At 49.0% G+C, this 11919-nt stretch overlaps 1 protein-coding gene across 4 annotated transcripts in view; it reads left to right on the top strand.

Annotated features, from left to right (window-relative positions):
* The window catches only part of LOC148806034 (RING finger protein 112-like), a 51330-nt gene extending 40912 nt beyond the window's left edge, over positions 1 to 10418 (top strand). For all 4 annotated transcript variants that reach the window (XM_088909682.1, XM_088909681.1, XM_088909683.1 and 1 more), the window contains 2 exons: positions 987 to 1049; positions 6798 to 10418. In XM_088909682.1, coding sequence (XP_088765808.1) covers positions 987 to 1049; positions 6798 to 7202 — 468 coding nt within the window. In that variant the 3' untranslated portion in view covers positions 7203 to 10418. The remainder of the gene's footprint in view (positions 1 to 986; positions 1050 to 6797) is intronic.
* The last annotated feature ends 1501 nt before the right edge of the window (positions 10419 to 11919 follow it).

Here is an 11919-nt window from a genome sequence, read left to right on the forward strand (position 1 = left end):
ATCAGTGTGGATACCGGTACAGTACAGTTACAGTATCAGTGTCAGTACTCTAGCAGTATCAGTGTGGATACCGGTACAGTACAGTTACAGTATCAGTGTCAGTACTCTAGCAGTATCAGTGTGGATACCGGTACAGTATAGTTACAGTATCAGTGTCAGTACAGTAGCAGTATCAGTGTGGTTACCGGTACAGTATAGTAACAGTATCAGTGTCAGTACAGAATCAGTATCAGTGTGGATACCAGTACAGTATAGTTACAGTATCAGTGTCAGTACAGTAGCAGTATCAGTGTGGATATCAGTACAGTACAGTTACAGTATCAGTGTCAGTACAGAATCAGTATCAGTGTGGATACCGGTACAGTACAGTTACAGTATCCGTAGCAGTATCAGTGTAGATATCGGTACAGTATAGTTACAGTATCAGTGTCAGTACTGTACCAGTATCAGTGTAGATATCAGTACAGTTACAGTATCAGTGTCAGTACAGTAGTAGTATCAGTGTAGATACCAGTACAGTATAGTTACAGTATCAGTGTCAGTACTCTAGCAGTATCAGTGTGGATACCGGTACAGTATAGTTACAGTATCAGTGTCAGTACAGTAGCAGTATCAGTGTGGATACCGGTACAGTACAGTTCCAGTATCAGTGTCAGTACTGTACCAGTATCAGTGTGGATACCGGTACAGTACAGTTACAGTATCAGTGTCAGTACAGAATCAGTATCAGTGTGGATACCAGTACAGTACAGTTACAGTATCAGTGTCAGTACAGTAGCAGTATCAGTGTGGATACCAGTACAGTATAGTTACAGTATCCGTGTCAGTACAGTAGCAGTATCAGTGTAGATATCAGTACAGTATAGTTACAGTATCAGTGTCAGTACAGTAGCAGTATCAGTGTGGATACCAGTACAGTACAGTTACAGTATCAGTGTCGGTACTGTAGCAGTGTCCTGTCTGTGATCTCTCTCTCTCTTGCCCAGCTCATCGCTGCCCTCAAACTCCAGAAAGCAGAGCAGGAGTTCACCAACTTTCTGCAGGAGCAGGTGAGAGAGACTGAGTGTGTGTGTGTCTGAGACAGTGCATTTGACAGTATGTGTGTGCTTGTGTGAGGGTGTATGAGTGTGTGTTTTGGCGTGTCCTGTGTCTCACTCCTGCTTGTTTCTGGAGTGTCCTGTGTCACTCCTGTTGTTTCTGGGGTGTCCTGTGTTTCACTCCTGCTTGTTTCTGGGGTGTCCTGTGTTTCACTCTTGTTGTTTCTGGGGTGTCCTGTGTCTTGTTTCTGGAGTGTCCTGTGTCACTCCTGTTGTTTCTGGGGTGTCCTGTGTCTTGTTCCTGGGGTGTCCTGTGTTTCACTCCTGCCTTTTTCTGGGGTGTCCTGTGTCACTCCTGTTGTTTCTGGGGTGTCCTGTGTCTTGTTTCTGGGGTGTCCTGTGTGTCACTCCTGCTGGTTCCTGGGGTGTCCTGTGTTTCACTCCTGCTTGTTTCTGGGGTGTCCTGTGTTTCACTCTTGTTGTTTCTGGGGTGTCCTGTGTTTCACTCCTGTTGTTTCTGGGGTGTCCTGGGTCTTGTTTCTGAGGTGTCCTGTCTTTCACTCCTGTTGTTTCTGGGGTGTCCTGTGTCTTGTTTTTGGGGTGTCCTGTCTTTCACTACTGCTTGTTTCTGGGGTGTCCTGTGTTTCACTCCTGCTTGTTTCTGGGGTGTCCTGTGTCTTGTTTCTGGGGTGTCCTGTGTTTCACTCCTGCTTGTTTCTGGGGTGTCCTGTGTCTTGTTTCTGGGGTGTCCTGTGTTTCACTCCTGCTTGTTTCTGGGGTGTCCTGTTTCTTGTTTCTGGGGTGTCCTGTGTCACTCCTGCTTGTTTCTGGGGTGTCCTGTGTCTTGTTTCTGGGGTGTCCTGTGTTTCACTCCTGCTTGTTTCTGGGGTGTCCTGTTTCTTGTTTCTGGGGTGTCCTGTGTCACTCCTGCTTGTTTCTGGGGTGTCCTGTGTCTTGTTTCTGGGGTGTCCTGTGTGTCACTCCTGTTGTTTCTGGGGTGTCCTGGGTCTTGTTTCTGGGGTGTCCTGTGTTTCACTCCTGTTGTTTCTGGGGTGTCCTGTGTCTTGTTTCTGGGGTATCCTGTGTCACTCCTGCTGGTTCCTGGGGTGTCCTGTGTTTCACTCCTGCTTGTTTCTGGGGTGTCCTGTGTTTCACTCTTGTTGTTTCTGGGGTGTCCTGTGTCTTGTTTCTGGGGTGTCCTGTGTTTCACTCCTGTTGTTTCTGGGGTGTCCTGGGTCTTGTTTCTGGGGTGTCCTGTGTTTCACTCCTGCTTGTTTCTGGGGTGTCCTGTGTCTTGTTTCTGGGGTGTCCTGTGTCACTCCTGCTTGTTTCTGGGGTGTCCTGTGTCTTGTTTCTGGGGTGTCCTGTGTGTCACTCCTGTTGTTTCTGGGGTGTCCTGTGTCTTGTTTCTGGGGTGTCCTGTGTTTCACTCCTGCTTGTTTCTGGGGTGTCCTGTTTCTTGTTTCTGGGGTGTCCTGTGTGTCACTCCTGTTGTTTCTGGGGTGTCCTGTTTCTTGTTTCTGGGGTGTCCTGTGTCACTCCTGCTTGTTTCTGGGGTGTCCTGTGTCTTGTTTCTGGGGTGTCCTGTGTGTCACTCCTGTTGTTTCTGGGGTGTCCTGTTTCTTGTTTCTGGGGTGTCCTGTGTTTCACTCCTGCTTGTTTCTGGGGTGTCCTGGGTCTTGTTTCTGGGGTGTCCTGTGTTTCACTCCTGCTTGTTTCTGGGGTGTCCTGTGTCTTGTTTCTGGGGTGTCCTGTGTTTCACTCCTGCTTGTTTCTGGGGTGTCCTGTTTCTTGTTTCTGGGGTGTCCTGTGTCACTCCTGCTTGTTTCTGGGGTGTCCTGTGTCTTGTTTCTGGGGTGTCCTGTGTGTCACTCCTGTTGTTTCTGGGGTGTCCTGTGTCTTGTTTCTGGGGTGTCCTGTGTTTCACTCCTGCTTGTTTCTGGGGTGTCCTGTTTCTTGTTTCTGGGGTGTCCTGTGTTTCACTCCTGCTTGTTTCTGGGGTGTCCTGTGTCTTGTTTCTGGGGCTTCCTGTGTTTCACTCCTGCTTGTTTCTGGGGTGTCCTGTGTCTTGTTTCTGGGGTGTCCTGTCTTTCACTCCTGCTTGTTTCTGGGGTGTCCTGTGCTTCACTCCTGTTGTTTCTGGGGTGTCCTGGGTCTTGTTTCTGGGGTGTCCTGTGTTTCACTCCTGCTTGTTTCTGGGGTGTCCTGTGTCTTGTTTCTGGGGTGTCCTGTCTTTCACTCCTGCTTGTTTCTGGGGTGTCCTGTGTTTCACTCCTGCTTGTTTCTGGGGTGTCCTGTGTCTTGTTTCTGGGGTGTCCTGTGTCACTCCTGCTTGTTTCTGGGGTGTCCTGTGTCTTGTTTCTGGGGTGTCCTGTGTGTCACTCCTGTTGTTTCTGGGGTGTCCTGTGTCTTGTTTCTGGGGTGTCCTGTGTTTCACTCCTGCTTGTTTCTGGGGTGTCCTGTTTCTTGTTTCTGGGGTGTCCTGTGTGTCACTCCTGTTGTTTCTGGGGTGTCCTGTTTCTTGTTTCTGGGGTGTCCTGTGTCACTCCTGCTTGTTTCTGGGGTGTCCTGTGTCTTGTTTCTGGGGTGTCCTGTGTGTCACTCCTGTTGTTTCTGGGGTGTCCTGTTTCTTGTTTCTGGGGTGTCCTGTGTTTCACTCCTGCTTGTTTCTGGGGTGTCCTGGGTCTTGTTTCTGGGGTGTCCTGTGTCTAGTTTCTGGGGTGTCCTGTCTTTCACTCCTGCTTGTTTCTGGGGTGTCCTGTGTTTCACTCCTGCTTGTTTCTGGGGTGTCCTGTGTCTTGTTTCTGGGGTGTCCTGTGTCACTCCTGCTTGTTTCTGGGGTGTCCTGTGTCTTGTTTCTGGGGTGTCCTGTGTGTCACTCCTGTTGTTTCTGGGGTGTCCTGTGTCTTGTTTCTGGGGTGTCCTGTGTTTCACTCCTGCTTGTTTCTGGGGTGTCCTGTTTCTTGTTTCTGGGGTGTCCTGTGTGTCACTCCTGTTGTTTCTGGGGTGTCCTGTTTCTTGTTTCTGGGGTGTCCTGTGTCACTCCTGCTTGTTTCTGGGGTGTCCTGTGTCTTGTTTCTGGGGTGTCCTGTGTGTCACTCCTGTTGTTTCTGGGGTGTCCTGTGTCTTGTTTCTGGGGTGTCCTGTGTTTCACTCCTGCTTGTTTCTGGGGTGTCCTGTTTCTTGTTTCTGGGGTGTCCTGTGTTTCACTCCTGCTTGTTTCTGGGGTGTCCTGTGTCTTGTTTCTGGGGCTTCCTGTGTTTCACTCCTGCTTGTTTCTGGGGTGTCCTGTGTCTTGTTTCTGGGGTGTCCTGTCTTTCACTCCTGTTGTTTCTGGGGTGTCCTGTGTCTTGTTTTTGGGGTGTCCTGTCTTTCACTACTGCTTGTTTCTGGGGTGTCCTGTGTTTCACTCCTGCTTGTTTCTGGGGTGTCCTGTGTCTTGTTTCTGGGGTGTCCTGTGTTTCACTCCTGCTTGTTTCTGGGGTGTCCTGTGTCTTGTTTCTGGGGTGTCCTGTGTTTCACTCCTGCTTGTTTCTGGGGTGTCCTGTTTCTTGTTTCTGGGGTGTCCTGTGTCACTCCTGCTTGTTTCTGGGGTGTCCTGTGTCTTGTTTCTGGGGTGTCCTGTGTTTCACTCCTGCTTGTTTCTGGGGTGTCCTGTTTCTTGTTTCTGGGGTGTCCTGTGTCACTCCTGCTTGTTTCTGGGGTGTCCTGTGTCTTGTTTCTGGGGTGTCCTGTGTGTCACTCCTGTTGTTTCTGGGGTGTCCTGGGTCTTGTTTCTGGGGTGTCCTGTGTTTCACTCCTGTTGTTTCTGGGGTGTCCTGTGTCTTGTTTCTGGGGTATCCTGTGTCACTCCTGCTGGTTCCTGGGGTGTCCTGTGTTTCACTCCTGCTTGTTTCTGGGGTGTCCTGTGTTTCACTCTTGTTGTTTCTGGGGTGTCCTGTGTCTTGTTTCTGGGGTGTCCTGTGTTTCACTCCTGTTGTTTCTGGGGTGTCCTGGGTCTTGTTTCTGGGGTGTCCTGTGTTTCACTCCTGCTTGTTTCTGGGGTGTCCTGTGTCTTGTTTCTGGGGTGTCCTGTGTCACTCCTGCTTGTTTCTGGGGTGTCCTGTGTCTTGTTTCTGGGGTGTCCTGTGTGTCACTCCTGTTGTTTCTGGGGTGTCCTGTGTCTTGTTTCTGGGGTGTCCTGTGTTTCACTCCTGCTTGTTTCTGGGGTGTCCTGTTTCTTGTTTCTGGGGTGTCCTGTGTGTCACTCCTGTTGTTTCTGGGGTGTCCTGTTTCTTGTTTCTGGGGTGTCCTGTGTCACTCCTGCTTGTTTCTGGGGTGTCCTGTGTCTTGTTTCTGGGGTGTCCTGTGTGTCACTCCTGTTGTTTCTGGGGTGTCCTGTTTCTTGTTTCTGGGGTGTCCTGTGTTTCACTCCTGCTTGTTTCTGGGGTGTCCTGGGTCTTGTTTCTGGGGTGTCCTGTGTTTCACTCCTGCTTGTTTCTGGGGTGTCCTGTGTCTTGTTTCTGGGGTGTCCTGTGTTTCACTCCTGCTTGTTTCTGGGGTGTCCTGTTTCTTGTTTCTGGGGTGTCCTGTGTCACTCCTGCTTGTTTCTGGGGTGTCCTGTGTCTTGTTTCTGGGGTGTCCTGTGTGTCACTCCTGTTGTTTCTGGGGTGTCCTGTGTCTTGTTTCTGGGGTGTCCTGTGTTTCACTCCTGCTTGTTTCTGGGGTGTCCTGTTTCTTGTTTCTGGGGTGTCCTGTGTTTCACTCCTGCTTGTTTCTGGGGTGTCCTGTGTCTTGTTTCTGGGGCTTCCTGTGTTTCACTCCTGCTTGTTTCTGGGGTGTCCTGTGTCTTGTTTCTGGGGTGTCCTGTCTTTCACTCCTGCTTGTTTCTGGGGTGTCCTGTGCTTCACTCCTGTTGTTTCTGGGGTGTCCTGGGTCTTGTTTCTGGGGTGTCCTGTGTTTCACTCCTGCTTGTTTCTGGGGTGTCCTGTGTCTTGTTTCTGGGGTGTCCTGTCTTTCACTCCTGCTTGTTTCTGGGGTGTCCTGTGTTTCACTCCTGCTTGTTTCTGGGGTGTCCTGTGTCTTGTTTCTGGGGTGTCCTGTGTCACTCCTGCTTGTTTCTGGGGTGTCCTGTGTCTTGTTTCTGGGGTGTCCTGTGTGTCACTCCTGTTGTTTCTGGGGTGTCCTGTGTCTTGTTTCTGGGGTGTCCTGTGTTTCACTCCTGCTTGTTTCTGGGGTGTCCTGTTTCTTGTTTCTGGGGTGTCCTGTGTCACTCCTGCTTGTTTCTGGGGTGTCCTGTGTCTTGTTTCTGGGGTGTCCTGTGTGTCACTCCTGTTGTTTCTGGGGTGTCCTGTGTCTTGTTTCTGGGGTGTCCTGTGTTTCACTCCTGCTTGTTTCTGGGGTGTCCTGTTTCTTGTTTCTGGGGTGTCCTGTGTTTCACTCCTGCTTGTTTCTGGGGTGTCCTGTGTCTTGTTTCTGGGGCTTCCTGTGTTTCACTCCTGCTTGTTTCTGGGGTGTCCTGTGTCTTGTTTCTGGGGTGTCCTGTCTTTCACTCCTGCTTGTTTCTGGGGTGTCCTGTGTTTCACTCCTGGTTGTTTCTGGGGTGTCCTGGGTCTTGTTTCTGGGGTGTCCTGTCTTTCACTCCTGCTTGTTTCTGGGGTGTCCTGTGCTTCACTCCTGTTGTTTCTGGGGTCTCCTGGGTCTTGTTTCTGGGGTGTCCTGGGTCTCGTGACTGCTGGTCTCTGGGGCGCCCCGGGGTGACCTTGCGCCCCCTGTCCCCAGGGCATGACCATGATGGTTTCCCCGGCGAAGATGGAGGAGAGGGTGAGGCGGAAGGAGGACGAGGTGCTGAAGGGGGCGCAGTGCGGGGCCCTCCCGCGGGATATGGAGGTGCTGCGGGAGTCTGTGGGCGCCGCGCGCGCCGAGTTCCTGCAGATCCACCGGATCAAGTTCGGGCTGACGGTGGGCGGGCTGGTGGCCGTGCCCCTGCTGGGCGTGGCCGGGGGCGTGGCCGGGGGCGTGGTCGCCGGGGCCGCCGTGGCCGCGGAGGCAGGGGTCGTCGCCGCGGGAACCGCCATCGGCGCCACGGCCGGCATGGGGGTGGGTGGCATGACGACAGCTGCCGCCACGGCGATCTACAGGAGGTTCGGCGGGAAGCCCTCGAACCCTGAGCCCGGGGAGCACTGAGCCCTCAACACCGGGGCGCTGCAGCCTCTCGTGGCCCCCCGCCGGCCAGATTCGCACCCCGTCCTGCGGCCCCTCGAAACTCAGTCCCCCAGGTGGACTTAATTAGTCCAGATTACGCCTCTCCTCAGATCTGCTGTTAATTGAGTCTTAATTAGTCCAGATTACTCCTCTCCTCAGATCTGCTGTCAATTGAGTCTTAATTAGTCCAGATTACTCCTCTCCTCAGATCTGCTGTCAATTGAGTCTTAATTAGTCCAGATTACTCCTCTCCTCAGATCTGCAGTTAATTGAGTCTTAATTAGTCCAGATTACTCCTCTCCTCAGATCTGCTGTCAATTGAGTCTTAATTAGTCCAGATTACTCCTCTCCTCAGATCTGCTGTCAATTGAGTCTTAATTAGTCCAGATTACTCCTCTCCTCAGATCTGCTGTCAATTGAGTCTTAATTAGTCCAGATTACTCCTCTCCTCAGATCTGCAGTTAATTGAGTCTTAATTAGTCCAGATTACTCCTCTCCTCAGATCTGCTGTCAATTGAGTCTTAATTAGTCCAGATTACTCCTCTCCTCAGATCTGCTGTCAATTGAGTCTTAATTAGTCCAGATTACTCCTCTCCTCAGATCTGCTGTTAATTGAGTCTTAATTAGTCCAGATTACTCCTCTCCTCAGATCTGCTGTCAATTGAGTCTTAATTAGTCCAGATTACTCCTCTCCTCAGATCTGCAGTTAATTGAGTCTTAATTAGTCCAGATTACTCCTCTCCTCAGATCTGCAGTTAATTGAGTCTTAATTAGTCCAGATTACTCCTCTCCTCAGATCTGCTGTCAATTGAGTCTTAATTAGTCCAGATTACTCCTCTCCTCAGATCTGCTGTCAATTGAGTCTTAATTAGTCCAGATTACTCCTCTCCTCAGATCTGCTGTTAATTGAGTCTTAATTAGTCCAGATTACTCCTCTCCTCAGATCTGCTGTCAATTGAGTCTTAATTAGTCCAGATTACTCCTCTCCTCAGATCTGCTGTTAATTGAGTCTTAATTAGTCCAGAATAACTCCTCTCCTCAGATCTGCTGTCAATTGAGTCTTAATTAGTCCAGATTACTCCTCTCCTCAGATCTGCTGTCAATTGAGTCTTAATTAGTCCAGATTACTCCTCTCCTCAGATCTGCTGTCAATTGAGTCTTAATTAGTCCAGATTACTCCTCTCCTCAGATCTGCAGTTAATTGAGTCTTAATTAGTCCAGATTACTCCTCTCCTCAGATCTGCAGTTAATTGAGTCTTAATTAGTCCAGATTACTCCTCTCCTCAGATCTGCAGTTAATTGAGTCTTAATTAGTCCAGATTACTCCTCTCCTCAGATCTGCAGTTAATTGAGTCTTAATTAGTCCAGATTACTCCTCTCCTCAGATCTGCAGTTAATTGAGTCTTAATTAGTCCAGATTACTCCTCTCCTCAGATCTGCTGTTAATTGAGTCTTAATTAGTCCAGATTACTCCTCTCCTCAGATCTGCAGTTAATTGAGTCTTAATTAGTCCAGATTACTCCTCTCCTCAGATCTGCTGTCAATTGAGTCTTAATTAGTCCAGATTACTCCTCTCCTCGGATCTGCTGTCAATTGAGTCTTAATTAGTCCAGATTACTCCTCTCCTCGGATCTGCTGTCAATTGAGTCTTAATTAGTCCAGATTACTCCTCTCCTCAGATCTGCAGTTAATTGAGTCTTAATTAGTCCAGATTACTCCTCTCCTCAGATCTGCAGTTAATTGAGTCTTAATTAGTCCAGATTACTCCTCTCCTCAGATCTGCTGTCAATTGAGTCTTAATTAGTCCAGATTACTCCTCTCCTCAGATCTGCTGTCAATTGAGTCTTAATTAGTCCAGATTACTCCTCTCCTCAGATCTGCTGTTAATTGAGTCTTAATTAGTCCAGATTACTCCTCTCCTCAGATCTGCTGTCAATTGAGTCTTAATTAGTCCAGATTACTCCTCTCCTCAGATCTGCTGTTAATTGAGTCTTAATTAGTCCAGAATAACTCCTCTCCTCAGATCTGCTGTCAATTGAGTCTTAATTAGTCCAGATTACTCCTCTCCTCAGATCTGCTGTCAATTGAGTCTTAATTAGTCCAGATTACTCCTCTCCTCAGATCTGCTGTCAATTGAGTCTTAATTAGTCCAGATTACTCCTCTCCTCAGATCTGCAGTTAATTGAGTCTTAATTAGTCCAGATTACTCCTCTCCTCAGATCTGCAGTTAATTGAGTCTTAATTAGTCCAGATTACTCCTCTCCTCAGATCTGCAGTTAATTGAGTCTTAATTAGTCCAGATTACTCCTCTCCTCAGATCTGCTGTCAATTGAGTCTTAATTAGTCCAGATTACTCCTCTCCTCAGATCTGCAGTTAATTGAGTCTTAATTAGTCCAGATTACTCCTCTCCTCAGATCTGCAGTTAATTGAGTCTTAATTAGTCCAGATTACTCCTCTCCTCAGATCTGCAGTTAATTGAGTCTTAATTAGTCCAGATTACTCCTCTCCTCAGATCTGCTGTCAATTGAGTCTTAATTAGTCCAGATGAACTCCTCTCCTCAGATCTGCAGTTAATTGAGTCTTAATTAGTCCAGATTACTCCTCTCCTCAGATCTGCTGTTAATTGAGTCTTAATTAGTCCAGATTACTCCTCTCCTCAGATCTGCAGTTAATTGAGTCTTAATTAGTCCAGATTACTCCTCTCCTCAGATCTGCTGTTAATTGAGTCTTAATTAGTCCAGATTACTCCTCTCCTCAGATCTGCTGTTAATTGAGTCTTAATTAGTCCAGATTACTCCTCTCCTCAGATCTGCTGTCAATTGAGTCTTAATTAGTCCAGATTACTCCTCTCCTCAGATCTGCTGTCAATTGAGTCTTAATCAGTCCAGACGAAGAAAGCTGCCTTCTGCCTGTCAGGGGTGAGAGACCAGCAGCAGCTGTGATGAACACAGCACGGACTGGAGCTCGTTAACGGAGTCCGGGCTCGTCCGCGTCTCGAATGAAACAGAACCGCCCGCACGTCCGGTCCGAACCTGCATGGTTTTGTACGTCTTCCTCAGTTCCTGCCTGGGATAACGACTTGAAAGTGGTTTTGAACAAATGATGTTTGTTTGTTTTTTTTTGACGAATGGAATGGTTTTCTCAGGCCAGGGAAACGAGAGTGATGGAATCAAAATAAAACCCATTTTCAATTTTGACTGCTGTGTTTCACTACTGCGGCTCCGAGAGAGAGAGGCTCTTTATGATGGACGTTCTTGGGTGACTTGTTCTGCACCTGCGGTGTTCGCCCGAGAGGAGTGATACTGCTGAGGAACAGGAGTTTCGTCCGCCCAGCCCTGTCAGACTTCGCTCCCCTGAGCACGCGGTTTCGTTATGAGTTTCTCAAGCGCTGTTATCTTCCTCTGCGATTGAGCTGTTCCCAGAACCGATAAGTTATCGCTGGATTGGCTGCCTCTCTGACCTGACGCCCGGGGTGAGTTTCAGAGGTTCACCTGCCTGCTGCTGGTGTGTCCAGTCACGAGACGCACTGCAGGAACGCTCGGGTGTTTTGTGGGTTTTTATATATATATACACAGTCTGTGGTGTCATGTGTTGAATTTGCTGTTAAAAATATATATCATTCATGTGTTGTGCAGTTTCTGTCTGGAGAGCTGGTGTTACACTACTAGTTTATTACAAAATGCCTGTCAGTCGTCATGCCAGATTGTTCCCCCCTCCTGCCCCCCTCTGTGTACAGTAGAGCCTCTTGTCCTGACTCACTGGGCTGTCCAAACACAGGACAGCCCAGTGAGATCAGAGTAAAAACTCAGGACAGTGCAGTACAGCCCAGTGAGATCAGGGTAAAAAAACAGGACAGCGCAGTACAGCCCAGTGAGATCGGGGTAAAAACACAGGACAGCCCAGTGAGATCAGGGTAAGAACACAGGACAGTGCAGTACAGCCCAGTGAGATCAGGGAAAAAACACAGTAGAGCCCAGTGAGATCAGGGTAAAAACACAGGACAGTGCAGTACAGCCCAGTGAGATCAGGGTAAAAAAACAGGACAGCGCAGTACAGCCCAGTGAGATCAGGGAAAAAACACAGTAGAGCCCAGTGAGATCAGGGTAAAAACACAGGACAGCACAGTGCAGCCCAGTGAGATCAGGGTAAAAACAGTAGAGCCCAGTGAGATCAGGGTAAAAAAACAGGACAGCGCAGTACAGCCCAGTGAGATCGGGGTAAAAACACAGGACAGCCCAGTGAGATCAGGGTAAAAACACAGGACAGTGCAGTACAGCCCAGTGAGATCAGGGTAAAAACACGTTACGGCGCAGTACAGCCCAGTGAGATCAGGGTAAAAGCACAGGACAGCGCAGTACAGCCCAGTGAGATCAGGGTAAAAACACAGTCCAGCCCAGTGAGATCAGGGTAAAAACACAGGACAGTGTGGTAATAAGTGCTCTGGGTGCTGGTCTGATGAGTCAGCTGCTCATGGGGTCTCACTTCCTCCTGCTGGAAACTCTTTCTCTTTCTCTACAGGACAGCTGAGCTCCGAGCTGGGTGAGTAAAGACAGATCCCGAGTGATTATTTAATCAATCAAGAGAGAGAGGGAGAGAGAGAGAGAGAGAGGCTCAGGTTAGCTCGGGTTAGCTGTGGGACTTCAGCACAGAGGCGGAGTATCTGTCGGACACCCTAAGACCTAGAAACGTGAACAGGGC

Source organism: Atractosteus spatula, unplaced genomic scaffold (genome assembly GCF_055471065.1).
Source record: "Atractosteus spatula isolate fAtrSpa1 unplaced genomic scaffold, fAtrSpa1.hap1 Scaffold_60, whole genome shotgun sequence".
In the NCBI taxonomy this organism is placed as follows: Eukaryota; Metazoa; Chordata; class Actinopteri; order Semionotiformes; family Lepisosteidae; genus Atractosteus; species Atractosteus spatula.